The sequence below is a fragment of the Rhodamnia argentea genome, chromosome 2, assembly GCF_020921035.1.
Source record: "Rhodamnia argentea isolate NSW1041297 chromosome 2, ASM2092103v1, whole genome shotgun sequence".
Classification (NCBI taxonomy): Eukaryota; Viridiplantae; Streptophyta; class Magnoliopsida; order Myrtales; family Myrtaceae; genus Rhodamnia; species Rhodamnia argentea.
In genome coordinates, this window is record NC_063151.1 from 8150861 (window position 1) to 8163263 (window position 12403).

At 43.5% G+C, this 12403-nt stretch overlaps 2 protein-coding genes and 1 long non-coding RNA gene across 5 annotated transcripts; 1 reads left to right on the forward strand and 2 right to left on the reverse strand.

The window, feature by feature from the left end:
- The first annotated feature begins 1715 nt into the window (after window positions 1–1715).
- On the forward strand, window positions 1716–3989 carry LOC115738612 (phenylcoumaran benzylic ether reductase Betv6-like). 2 transcript variants are annotated; one of them, XM_030671281.2, is made up of 6 exons: window positions 1716–2004; window positions 2128–2262; window positions 2549–2786; window positions 3232–3435; window positions 3538–3711; window positions 3778–3989. In XM_030671281.2, the coding sequence occupies exons 1-5, from the start codon at window positions 1822–1824 to the stop codon at window positions 3702–3704; spliced, it is 927 nt and encodes a 308-aa protein (XP_030527141.1). In that variant the 5' UTR covers window positions 1716–1821; the 3' UTR covers window positions 3705–3711; window positions 3778–3989. The 2 variants fall into 2 exon arrangements, with proteins under 2 accessions (XP_030527141.1, XP_030527140.1); XM_030671280.2 differs by having other exon boundaries at window positions 3538–3989.
- Window positions 3990–4801: 812 nt separating this feature from the next.
- LOC115738614 lies at window positions 4802–5647 on the reverse strand. The gene is made up of 2 exons (XR_004015132.2): window positions 5455–5647; window positions 4802–5365 (listed from the first exon to the last, which is right to left on the reverse strand). It is a non-coding gene; the product is annotated as an uncharacterized LOC115738614 (long non-coding RNA).
- A 2614-nt stretch (window positions 5648–8261) lies between these two features.
- On the reverse strand, window positions 8262–11874 carry LOC115738613 (protein RER1B-like). 2 transcript variants are annotated; one of them, XM_030671282.2, is made up of 5 exons: window positions 11728–11874; window positions 11463–11540; window positions 10870–11243; window positions 8805–8985; window positions 8262–8646 (listed from the first exon to the last, which is right to left on the reverse strand). In XM_030671282.2, exons 3-5 carry the CDS (start codon window positions 11217–11219, stop codon window positions 8593–8595), a joined length of 585 nt encoding a protein of 194 aa, XP_030527142.1. In that variant the 5' UTR covers window positions 11220–11243; window positions 11463–11540; window positions 11728–11874; the 3' UTR covers window positions 8262–8592. The 2 variants fall into 2 exon arrangements, with proteins under 2 accessions (XP_030527142.1, XP_048129513.1); XM_048273556.1 differs by lacking the exon at window positions 11463–11540 and having other exon boundaries at window positions 11728–11872.
- Between the last annotated feature and the right edge of the window lie 529 nt (window positions 11875–12403).

Here is a 12403-nt window from a genome sequence, read left to right on the forward strand (position 1 = left end):
CTTCCAATTTTACCCTCACTCAACTTTGATAATTCATAAAATGTCCTTACCTAATGCGATGTTGCCAGTAAGTGTTTGGACAGCCGACAAGGCCAAATGTGGCTGCCTGCAAGCCAAATCTAGTGCCGGATTCTCACATGAGGTTCGGCGCCTAGGGCACCATCGCTTGCGTTTGTTTGACCCGAGCCAAGTCATCCGGGGTTGGGCGGCCTCATGCAAGGTCGCCGGCGACTAGATTCAGCCTCCCGTAAGTCGCCGAGTCCTTATCGATTTTGAGTCCTTTTTTTTTTTTTTTTCAAAGCGAAAATTCTTTCCAAAATGCGATTTCGCTAAACACCATTTAAGCCAAAGTCTAATTTTTTCCCAATGGACTTTACAGTTATAATTTACCGAAACGTTATTTGCATTTTAAAAAACTCCTTTGATTCGAAGGCCTTTGTATTTTGTCAAAGGTATTTTTCCCAAATGGTGTGATGTCGGACTTTGAACGCATGACTTGTCGCATTCGAATCAAACGCTTTAACACTCAATCTGATCCTCTTAACAACCGTCAGACTTTCTCTGTCTCTCTCTCTCTGTCTCTCCTTGAGTTTTAACTTTCCTAACATGCCCGCGAAACCGTCGTGATTCAGGGCCACCTGTCCGAGCAATCTTCTAGACCCACAAAGCAAAAGCATGCCCTCGGTCCCACCCACCAACCGCCCTAAAGGGCGACTCCTTACCAACCCCCGCCAAATTGAGCCCCCACCATTGCTCCCAATCCAAGCTTTTCCCTCCTTAGTCTCAATCACTCCCTTTCTTCAATTTCCTAATCTTTACCCCTCACCGTTCGCCAATGCTCCCCACCCAATCCGCGTCGGCGGTCCTTCACCGGGGTATCAAAAACGAAGTAAATACCAAAAGGATTGAGGGGATGGGTGACCTAATTAGAAGGAAGACTGTTTGGCATTTGCGGTTTGTTCAATACGCTCTCGCCAACCTCTTTCTCTATCACCAATCACATCAACGATTTTGGGGTCCCAATTAAGAAGACAAATTGGTACATCCTTTTGCGGCTGGACACTAGGGAATGTATTAAAAATCATCTTCGGGCAAAAAGCTTACGTCGGGAAAAAGAACTTCGTGTGAATTTTCGTATGGCGCGCGTGTATTTAAATTATGCCAAGTAATGATAGTCGGGGGAGGAGTGAGCGTCTTTGGTTCTAGGGGCAATCAATTCACATGATCCCCGACGACGTCGAGGAGAAGTCGTCGAACGGTCTCAAAAGACTATGCGGTCCACCTACTTAATCAATTTATTATAACAGAAAGTACGGATGCTCAGCTCAAAAATAGTAGAGTCTAGATAAAAAATTCAGATCATATTAAAATCGATTCTCCATGATTTTTTGAATCGGGAGTCGATACCAGGTCGTTCCATGATTGACCCGAGAACCGGACCAAGCATTAAGTAGTATAGAGATTAATTTGGGAGTGTGAAAATTCGGATAATGGTCATGGCATTGATATCTTTCCTAGGCCTTTCCAAGGTTCAAAACCATCTTCAAGGACCAGCCCCGAATTGGTCGGGTAAGATCGGTTTGGCCTTTTGCATGTATACCGAAGAGCGAGACACTTTCATAATTGGATGACGACGACGATACGACGATCTCCCCAGGAAGGGCATCTTGGTAAATTCCGTTTCCCTCCCTGCTTCGTTCCATAAATAGAACTCCGACGTTTTCCCAACACTCCACCTTCCAACACTCTCCTCGTCACTAGCCATTTCCTTCTTGTTCCAACTGCTTTCGTCTTCTTGTGCAAGGGAATCCATCGACAACAATGGCCGAGAAGAGCAAAGTCCTGATCATCGGAGGGACGGGCTACTTCGGCAAGTTCATCGTCGAGGCGAGCGCGAAAGCAGGGCACCCCACGTTCGCGTTGGTGAGGCAGAGCACGGTCGCCGACCCCGTAAAGGGCAAGCTCGTCGAGAACTTCAAGAACTTGGGCGTCACTCTGCTCTTCGTACGTAGTAATAAACCATTGAAACAATCTTGCTTCCTTATTGTTCTCCGATGATCATTCGGTAGCAGAGAGTCTTGAGGATCGACGTGTGTTTTTATGCGTACGTGTGTGTGATTGGCACAGGGTGATCTGAACGATCATGAGAGCTTGGTGAAGGCGATCAAGCAAGCTGACGTGGTGATATCGACGGTCGGGATCATGCAAATGCAGGATCAGACCAAGATCATCGACGCCATTAAAGAAGCTGGCAATGTCAAGGTTTGTTTGTTGGTTGGTTCATTTGATTTTGGTCGGGGGTGCTCTGCTTTCGTTTCATTTTCTCGGCTTTCTTGGTTTCTTTTCACGGATTCTTTTCAGAAACTTTATTTTGATTGCTTTCGCTTTTCCCGGAAAAACAGAGAAATTAGAACTATATTAGGTGGAGTAGGACTGACAGTTGATCTGTACAAGAAAAGAATTAGAGTGAGTCTTTTGTGAAATCTGTTCTTGTCTGATTACATGTCGAGAATGGAGCAATGATGTGATCGATCACACATGAATGCAGAGATTTTTTCCTTCCGAATTCGGCAATGATGTGGACCGGGTGCATGCTGTGGAGCCAGCAAGGTCTTCTTTTGCAGTGAAGGTCCAGATCCGCCGTGCCGTGGAGGCGGAAGGGATTCCTCACACCTACGTCTCATGCAGCTGCTTCGCCGGCTTCTTCCTCCCTACACTGGTGCAGCCAGGACTCACTGCTCCTCCAAGGGACAAAGTCGTCATCATGGGCGACGGAAATGCAAAGGGTAATTGACTACTGCTAATAGATCAGTTGTTTCTGCATCGAATCAAATGGATATATATGCATATCAGGGATCATAGCAGCTGGGTGCTGTGACAGTTGCATAGGATTAGGAGCCATCGAATTTATTTACGTTAGCAAGAAATGTCCTCGCTAACAGCGAGTAATTCTCGCACTCTTGGTTGATGGTATTTCACTTATCTACGAGGAGTTGTTGCCGGCAGTAGATTTCAAGAAAATGTGCTAAACACAAAAGTAGCGTAACTGAAACCTTTTCTTCGTGCCGCCCTATCTCGATTGGTCTTGCATCAGTCTGCTATAGATGAATTAAGTAGAGAGAGTGGATCTTCCTCTAGGCCTTTTTGAATTTGCTACCCTAATGAACTCGGTTTTGCTATAGCAATAGTGAGTGTATTTTTCGTGGGCGTTGATGTCTGGTACTTCTGCAGCGATTTTCAACAAGGAAGAAGACATTGCGGCCTACACCATCAAGGCAGTCGATGACCCAAGAACGCTGAACAAGATCCTTTATCTCAGGCCTCATAAGAACATTTACTCGTTCAATGAGCTCGTTGCCTTGTGGGAAAAGAAAATTGGCAAGACCCTCGAAAAGATTTACCTTCCTGAAGAGCAAATCCTGAAGCAAATCCAGGGTATGCTTTCCCCTGAATTCCCAGAATGCATTGAAGCCAATTCTTATATTCTTCTCATGATTGAAATTCACGACATGGGGTGATTTTCCAATTCTTTCGCAGAGTCCCCGATTCCCATCAATGTCATATTAGCAGTGAACCATTCAATCTTTGTCAAGGGCGACAATACCAATTTTGAGATCGAGGAGTCGTTTGGTGTCGAGGCTTCTGAGCTGTACCCAGATGTGAAGTACACGACAGTCGAAGAATACCTCGAAAACTTTGTCTAAATTAAGGGCATGCGTCTCCTGCTCTTTTATGGAGTTACTGTGACTCCGGTGAACGGTTGATATGTATTAAAAGGTTATCTACCTAAAGAAAAAAGTACCAAAGGTCAGGGTCTTATTTCAAAGTCTCTGACGTCATATCCTTCTTGGTCTTCTTAGACAAGTATTTACTTGTCGTTGCTGTGAGGTCCATGAATTTCCCAGGTTGTTGAGAAGAACTTTGGTTGTCTGAAATAACTCAGATCTCATGTATGGCCTGTCGTGTATTAATGGGGGATCTTTACCGGCGGTGCGGCCCCCACGCTTTACAACTTGGATCATCATTCTTCTGAAACTTCTTAAGTAACGCGTTGCCGATATGTTCATCAGGTATAACTCAAAAGGTCAACTCAGAATCCTTACTGAACTCAATGCCCAGTAAATCGTAAACCTAAACAAGCCCTTTAGATCTAAGGAAGTAACTGGAGGAACATTCTCATTTTCGCAGAAATTTCAAATTTCGTGTGTAACATACATGGAAGCATAGTATAACAATTACAGTTCAACCCATTGCTCATATGAACCCTGAAACCTACCTTATGCTTTTTTCTTGACAACCATCTCCTCTCTAAAGTTGAAAACAAATGAACAAAATGTTTATCTGTAGACTTCTTGCGCCGTGTACTGTCATCTGCATCATGGCCAATTCTGCATCTTCCACAAAGCAAATGTACACAACCCGATTGCCAGTTCAATACTACAGCAAATAGATATCGAGATGCCTTGAACAGATGCAAAGCGAGCAAATTATGGATCTGAAATGCCGAAAATCCATAACGTTGACATTGTCATCTTTGTCATTGCCGATTCTGCGTTTTGTGGAACCCAACTCTCCAGGCAATCGCTAATCTCTAGAGCAGACAAGGCAAAAATCACATCCAATGCCTGTTTAGAGCTCTATACAGCTTTTTAGCAGCAAAAAATATATATGTAAGTAGTGCCATCTATCTTGACATTTGACTTGTGGCAAAACTGGGAATGCTCGAGGCTGCCTTCTAATTTTGGGTGGATAAATATATTCCAATTCTTATTACAACGTTATATTACAGTGCAAGCAAATATATCGGAATCTTTTCAACAATTTAATCTCTCGGTCTATGTGCATCAGTGACAGATTTGCATGAAGAGCCATGCTGAAAAACAAAATACCTCAGTTTAAAGTCGGATAATTTCTTTTTCTTGCTAATTCACTTAAGAACTCATCCTCAACACCTCTGTCAAGGCTGTGATGATGAATGGAGCTCTGTTCCAGGAACGCGTGTCGCAAGCCATGAACACTTCGCTTCGCCCTCCAGTCTCTGGCTGTTCAATCTGAATCGATCCACAACCCACTTATATCCAAGTATATAGCTCAACATTGTCCAATGCGTGGCAGCTTCAAAGCTGAGAGATTTTGCAGGATCAATCCATGTGACACTGAGTCGATTTCCTCATCCAAAAATCTCATTGAGGTCGATTTCTGTCAACCCTCGAAGGAGCTGGCTGAGGTTCTGGTGATGGTGATGGTGATGGCGACGGCAACGGCGCTGGAACTGGTGCGTTGGTGCGTGCCCTGTCCGACGGTTTACTTGCTAACTGTTTCTTCAGGAATCCAAATGCTTTTCTGGCCCTCAATGTTTCATTATCTGCCAAAAACACCACCAGAAATGGACTTATGAAGATCAAAGCTATGTGAGCAGAACGGTCGTCCCTCATGGAAATAATCACATGCAACTCTTACCATCTAGACGCAGCTTGAGTTTGGAGGACTCAGACAGATGAACTAGCGTTGGTGTGATGATTGTCAGGAGAGCCCAGAAGAAGAATATCACCACATAGGTTCTTCCACTCATCTGTCGGAAGGGAAAAAGACAGGCTGATGCAGTTTGAGAAATTCCTGGAAGGTTTTAATCATGAGGAAGGAGAGAGAAGACCTCAACACCCTTAGCTGGCCATGTTTAAGGTGCGGAGTGATGACAATACTTATTCAAAACTCTGTTGGTTGGGATTCTTTCTTATATATTCCCACAAGGAAAGTCGAGTATTTTAAACAATGACATCCTCAGTTCCACTGGTTAGTAGTTGGAGAGTTGTTATACCAAGTTCGATTGTCTAAAGATCCCATCAATCAGGCTAAGTCAAAATTTCATCTTGTTGCTGTCTTTAACTTCTCATATTCCTTGATCCGGATCAATTTGCAATTGGTGGGTAAGACAGAGAAATTGATAGGATCGAATCATCTTATCAGAGTTTGAACAAACGAGGCTAACATCATCCCGTGTTCTTGTTCCGGGCAAAACTCTCCTGGCTAATGCACCGACAGCTCACGATTCACGGCGCCATCGATGCGAAGGAGATGCTTCCGGTAAAATCAACGGTGAGATCACATAAAACGGGGTAGTCCGCTCTCAAGATGCTCCAACAGCTGTTTCTGCAATTAAAAATGACAACTCGGCGAAACCTTCGTGCTAAGACTGCAATGCCATAACTCCTCAGACATAATGCCGAAGCCCCAAATTACAAGTGGACAGACCAGGTCTAGAGGATCTAGAGTTGGTGTATTTAAAGACTCGGCGCAAATTATTGTGCAAGAATGGGTGCGCCCGCGCTACTGCTCTGTCCGCCTAGAACGTCAACGATTGAAGCTGCTTCAGCTAATACAACTTTCTTTTGGCCCTCCTGCTTCGTGAGTAGTCAATTAGCCGAAGAACCTAACATTGATTACTGCAGATTCTTGCCAACGGTTTCGGAGTCTCCCTTGTCCACATCAATTCTTAGTCCCTACAATGCCTTTTGTTTCAAGGAGAGAAGCGTACCACATTCCCACCATTTTGATTGGGTAAAAACCTTCGGAGAAATTTCAAATAAGGACTCGAAGTGGAGCTATTTTCTCAAAAAAGAGTCTAGGGTGGATGATATCTCAAATAAGTGCCTTGAGTGACCAATTAGTTTCAAATAAGGGCCTGAGTGAGAATGTGCATTTCACATGCCAGTTTCCAAAGGCACGATGGGGGCATTTTCGGATTTTTGTTTTTTCTTTTCGTTTCTCTCTTTCATCTCCTTCTTCGTTCATTCCCCCCAACACCTTCGTGATCGTACAGCCTCGCGAGCCCGAAGCCACCGAGCCTCCCGTTCAATTCCTCATCCAGCAACACATTGCTGGCTCTTCACGTCCCTTTGAATGACCACTTGCTCATACCCCTCGGCAAATAAAGGAGCCCTGAAGCAACACCCTTCAGTACCCGAAACCTCTGTTCCCAGAACAGAGTAACCTTAGGCTCGTCGAACAGGAACCTGTCCAAGCTCCCGTTCCCCATGTACTCGTACACCAGCAGAAGATCACCCCTCTATCCGGCGCCAGCCCTGGAGCTGGACCAGGTTCCAGTGGCTGAGCCACTGGATGCTCGCGATCTCCGACACGAATTCCCGGAGGCCCTACTTCGACTTGTGCGAGACCCGCTTCACTGCAACCTGGATCTTGGACAAGGTCCCCTAGTACACTTTGCCGAACCCGCCTTGCTCGAGAAGCTCTTTCTCCTTGAACCCATTCGTGGCTTGCTTGAGTTCTTGGTAGGAGAATCGCTAGGGACCGATTTTGAGCTCCCACTGCTCGACCACATCGGCGTTCTTGATCCTCTGGAAAATCAGGACCATAAGAAAAATAGCAGACACTGCAAGAACAGCTAATGACACTGACACTGCATATCACACGCCGCTGCCTGGTTTTGCATCCCCGCTGAAATCTAGCTTGGCCTGATTGTCGGGTCGACGGTGTCATCACATCTTCTAGCTGCTTGCCACTAGCCACCCCGCAAGCCCAAGTCATCTCCATTGATCAGCTTGTGAGATTGATAAGAAATGGTCATGTTTGGCCAAAAAGAAAGTCAACCAGAGAGTTGGCCGGAAGAATAAAGAGGAAGAAGGGGATGAACCTAGAAAATTAGGAAAGAAAAAGAAAAAACGTGTTCCGAGACAAGAATACCCTAATAAAATGGCATGCGAGATGCATGTTTTTGCTCAGGCCGTTATTTGAGACCAAGCTAGTCACTTCAGGCCCTTATATGATACAATGCTTGACTTTTGACCTTTTTTGAGAAAACGGCTACACTTCGAACTCTTATTTTGAATTTTCCCAAAAACCTTCAGGAGTCGCGAATAAAACTCCTAAGTATTCCCTTCTCTAATGGACAAATGACTAATTCACACTGGCGTGTAATTTTTGTTGTACTACTCGCGAACTCGAAAACAATACGCAAAGAAATCCTCAGAAGAAACAAGACAATCCCGTAGCTTGGAAACGTGCGGCTAAAATAGCACCGAGTGCGAAACCAGAAAATGTGAAAACTGCCAGGAAAAGTCCCATAGGTTAGGTCTTTGGAAGGCTGGGTAATCCCTCTTACTTACGCCATCTAACCACAAAGTCGGTCAGAAAAAAATAACATTTTGAAGAAATCTTCGCATTTCCTAGAACCCCATCGCCTAGCTGAGTGCTATGGCTACTCATTGTAAACGAGATAATAGCTCAAACTTATTCAAGAGACGAGAAAAGAACCAGTAGTCAATCATCATCAGCTACATTTCTATGACAAAAGAACAAGTAGTCAATCTTTGTCACCCAGAAATCTGTCTAAGATACAAAGGAAGAAAAAGGTAGTTGGCAGTCCATTAAGACTATCTAAAGAAAAGAATACTAAGAGATGCGAGTTACCACCGCCAATAACGAGAACAGGTGTAACATCAGAGGATAATATGAGAAGCCTTTAACTACGTTTGGACTGGTTGAGAAAAAGGAAAGAAGCATGAGTATTGATGCCATCAGTCTTTGATTATTTCCTCAGCTTCTCGCTTCCTAATAACAGATTTGGCGAGGGATTCAGTCCCTAATTGAGCTACTGCTACTTGCACCTGTCTTCTTTCCCTTATACCTCTGTTCCAGCAAGATAAACAGAAATTAGTGCTTCATAAGAGAAGAGGGGTTAGCGAGAGAGAGAGGCAGGAGATTTTTCCAGAGAAAAGTGGAATTGGTTCATAAAGATAGCGGGCATAAGGCATGCTAGTTTTGCGAAGAATACCCACACCACTAACCTGTTTTCCAATGCTGAACGGCACATATTTGTACTTAATCATGTGCATAATTTGGCGCTTCATCGTGAGGACAAAGAGTACAAACCAGTAGCAGAGCAATATTGGCCAGAACACAGGAACGTCAAATACTGAAAAGAAGGTCATCAGAAAAGCCACGCAGAAAGCTTTTGTGATTGCATACCTGAAATCACCAAAACAAAAACCTTTCAGATCACATTAGGAGCTTGATGGCAGGATATGCGTGCATGTTCAAGAATAGCAAGTTATACAGTGAACAATCCGTGATAAAGAAAAAAAGCTATACAGTGAACAATAGTCAAGCTACATTGAGGATATTCATAAAGTTAAGACAAAGGAATGGCACTAAGATTGCAGAAAAAATGTGCAAACTTCCCTAAAAAAAAACAAATGTTGCATACTCCCACAATTAGTCCCGACCAATGTAAGGCGCACAGAGCATGTTAGGGGTGGGATGCGACTCGAATGTTTCAACAAGAAAGTTCAAACAAGGTGATAAAACAGTGACTTGTGCTCAAGCAAGCACCAAAACTTTCATACTCGCTCTAGTAGTCCCGACCAATATAAGGCCCACAGAGCATGTGAGGGGTGGGATGTGACTAAATATTAAATGATTTAACAAGAAAGGTCAACTTGACCAAAACAAAAAGAACAAGAAAGGTCAACCAAGATGATAAAATGGTGACTTGTGCTGAGGTAAGCACCAAAACTTTCATAGCTTCACCCGAAATGATCTAATTGACATGGATTAAGCTTGTTCTGAACAAAACAAGTACCAAATCATGATTGCACCTTCCATCACTTGCAGCAGTAATTCTATTGTTTACATATCAGAAAGGCCTTCCATTGTTCAATTTCCAGGCATCTTCACAGTAAAGATAGCGCGACAATACAAGTAAACTAAAGAAGCGATATAATCAATTCATGCATATATCACTTATGATTTCAGTGTTCTATGCGATAGTGACGTCATTCTTTTAATCATCAATTGCTCATGTCAAAACTAGAGGCCATCATTGGCCCCAGGTAGGACCATCTGGTTGGGCCTAACTTGTTGCTTTGGTGGGCCTGACCATTAACAACAAATTTATTGTTTTTGGGCCTAGCTCGGCCCATCCCATTGGACTGGGCTTTTTAACTCAAGGCTGCCCAGGAGCACCTAACAATTTGGCCCAGCAGGCCTGCATGGCCCCCTACGCCACCACACCGTGTTCAAGTTTAATCACAACATCATTTGATCGTCATTATTAGTGCTCCTATTAACAGAATTGTTGATCTAACTTATATAGCACCAGATAACAGGAGAGACTTTCTAATGTCTAAAAAATGGAAATAAGACGCATTTATCTACCTAGGATTAGTCGCATAATTCTCCATTGCTCATTTTATTCGTAATTGAGATGAGAACACATTGTGAGCCATTCCGGATGACCCATCTGTTAGAAAGAAAAATCAACAGGTGTTACACAAGCATCTTATTTATCCCGCAAGAAGATATTTTAATACTCATAGGTCTGTTTTAGCATCAAGATGAATCTGGCTTCTTTAATAAAAATATTTTGGAACATTTCCAACACTTCCAAGCGGTTGATTTGGCTCAAGAGAGCTGGTCCCCAACGCAACACATGTTTAAAACCTAAAATATTTTCATATCATCTGACCGTGATAGGCAATGAGGTTTTATAACTATCTTCTGAATGCAATAGCCAATTTGATTGCCTAATAGTCACAGGTATAAACTTTGATCTTGCTTCTCAATCACCAGACAATTACTTACAAAGGGATGAGGACAAAAACACGGCCACACGTATGTATAATGAACACGGACAGAAAGACGATCTATAGGCAATTCGTAACCTACCAAACTACATCCAAAGAAGATAAAGTGGTAAAGGTCCCCAATAGAATCAGCAAGTTCGAATGTTTGCAAGAAGTTATCTGAACACGAGTACTAAGATTACCCCGAGTACCAGTAAAGTCAGAAGAGAATTCAATATCTGAGAAGCAAATGATTTGAGTAAACCACAGCAGTGGAATTTCAGATTACCAGAACTTGAATTCAGGAAGGCGGCGAATGAAAGGCTTAAACTCATCTGATCCTTTCGTCGGCAACGAAGCCCCGTCCAGCACTTCTACCTCCGGATCAACCTTTGGCGAAAGGAACCCGATCAACAAGTTCAAGATATAGATTCCGAGACCATACGAGACAATGTAAAACCCCTGAACATAGTAAACTCTCAACATGTAAATCAAAGCAGCAGCAAGAGTTCCCAGCCACCGCTGCACCGGGTGAGGGGTTGATCGATCCAGATAGTATTGAAACACCCTCGAGAAATCGTTTCTCCACTTGGCCAGAGGTGCCACGGTTGCGGCACCATCACCCCCAACTCCTTCCATAGAATTTCTAAAGTATACACCTTCCTGCAGGTCTGCAAAGAACACAATGTTATGAGGCACGCCAATCACTTCTACTTTGATAATTAGCCAGTGAGACTGAGAGAACCCTTTTTCTTTCCCTTTTTAGTTACTACTATTAAACCGTCGATTTGCAGTGGTGTCTCCAACTCATCATCAACTCCAAGAAGGGCTCAAGAAAACTAATTATCGGCATTAAATTCTACGAAGCAACCAACCCCGAACCTAAGCTTCCACAATCGCCAAAGAGCGACAAGAATCGCTAGTCAATGCGAGCTTCCCGTCGACATCGCCAACGAAAACCTAACAAAACCCGCGCACGGTAGGAAAAACACCGTACAGAAACATCTTCGAGCTAATCTAATACGGAGAAACACCCAAAGAAGGGCCCGCACAAGGAGATAATGCATTTCCGTACGTAGACCACAAGGAATCGCACAGGGCAAATCAATGGAAATCGAAGAAGAAAACGAAGACGGCAAGATTGTACCTGCAGATGCAAAGCGAAGTTTCGGATTATCGCGAGGCGTAGGCGTTCTGCGAGAGAAGACGAATACGGAGAGGCGATCTGCGAGAGCCGAGGCGATCTAATTAATACCGGTCGTCGCTCTTCGTTTCCATTTTTTGGCGAACGAGAAAGACAGATATGCTCGAACAAGAAGTTCAACCGAGAAGAGGCAAATTTTTGCAGACTTGCGAAACGCGTTGGTGACGTCGTTTTTAGGATGGATTTACAGGATGGCCCTTCAATATCTATTGGATGTTCGACCCTGCCACTATCCCGATTTTGATGGGAAATGGCTAGAAAAAATTTCAAACCAACACGCTCTTATTGTCTCAAATAAAGGCAGTTGCTAAGGTGGCCTTGCCCTTCCTAAGTGAGGGTTGCCGGCCGAAACAAAGCAAAAAAATGAAATGGGAAAATATAAAAGAAAAAAACGATAGAAAAATCAAAAAAGAAATGATGAAAGGGTCATTGGTCGGGCTTTTTTTAGAAATAAAAAGGGCACTTCAAGTTTTTATTTGAAATAAGGTTCACTTTAGCATTTTATTTAAGAAAATAAAATCTCTTCAAGCTCTAATTTGGATTTTCCCAAATAGTTATTAGGGTGCATTTGTTTCACAGAAAATTCCGTAAAAAAGAACAATGGTTTTCCGAAAAAGGT

Coding starts and splice junctions, on each gene's coding strand:
- LOC115738612 (XM_030671280.2), top strand. CDS start 1,822: ATGGCCGAGAAGAGCAAAGTCCTGATCATCGGAGGGACGGGCTACTTC. Junction 2,005..2,127: donor TGGGCGTCACTCTGCTCTTC/GTACGTAGTAAT, acceptor TGATTGGCACAG/GGTGATCTGAACGATCATGA. Junction 2,263..2,548: donor AAGAAGCTGGCAATGTCAAG/GTTTGTTTGTTG, acceptor ACATGAATGCAG/AGATTTTTTCCTTCCGAATT.
- LOC115738613 (XM_030671282.2), bottom strand. CDS start 11,219: ATGGAAGGAGTTGGGGGTGATGGTGCCGCAACCGTGGCACCTCTGGCC. Junction 8,986..10,869: donor CTTCCTGAATTCAAGTTCTG/GTAATCTGAAAT, acceptor TGGTGATTTCAG/GTATGCAATCACAAAAGCTT. Junction 8,647..8,804: donor CGTTCAGCATTGGAAAACAG/GTTAGTGGTGTG, acceptor TTGCTGGAACAG/AGGTATAAGGGAAAGAAGAC.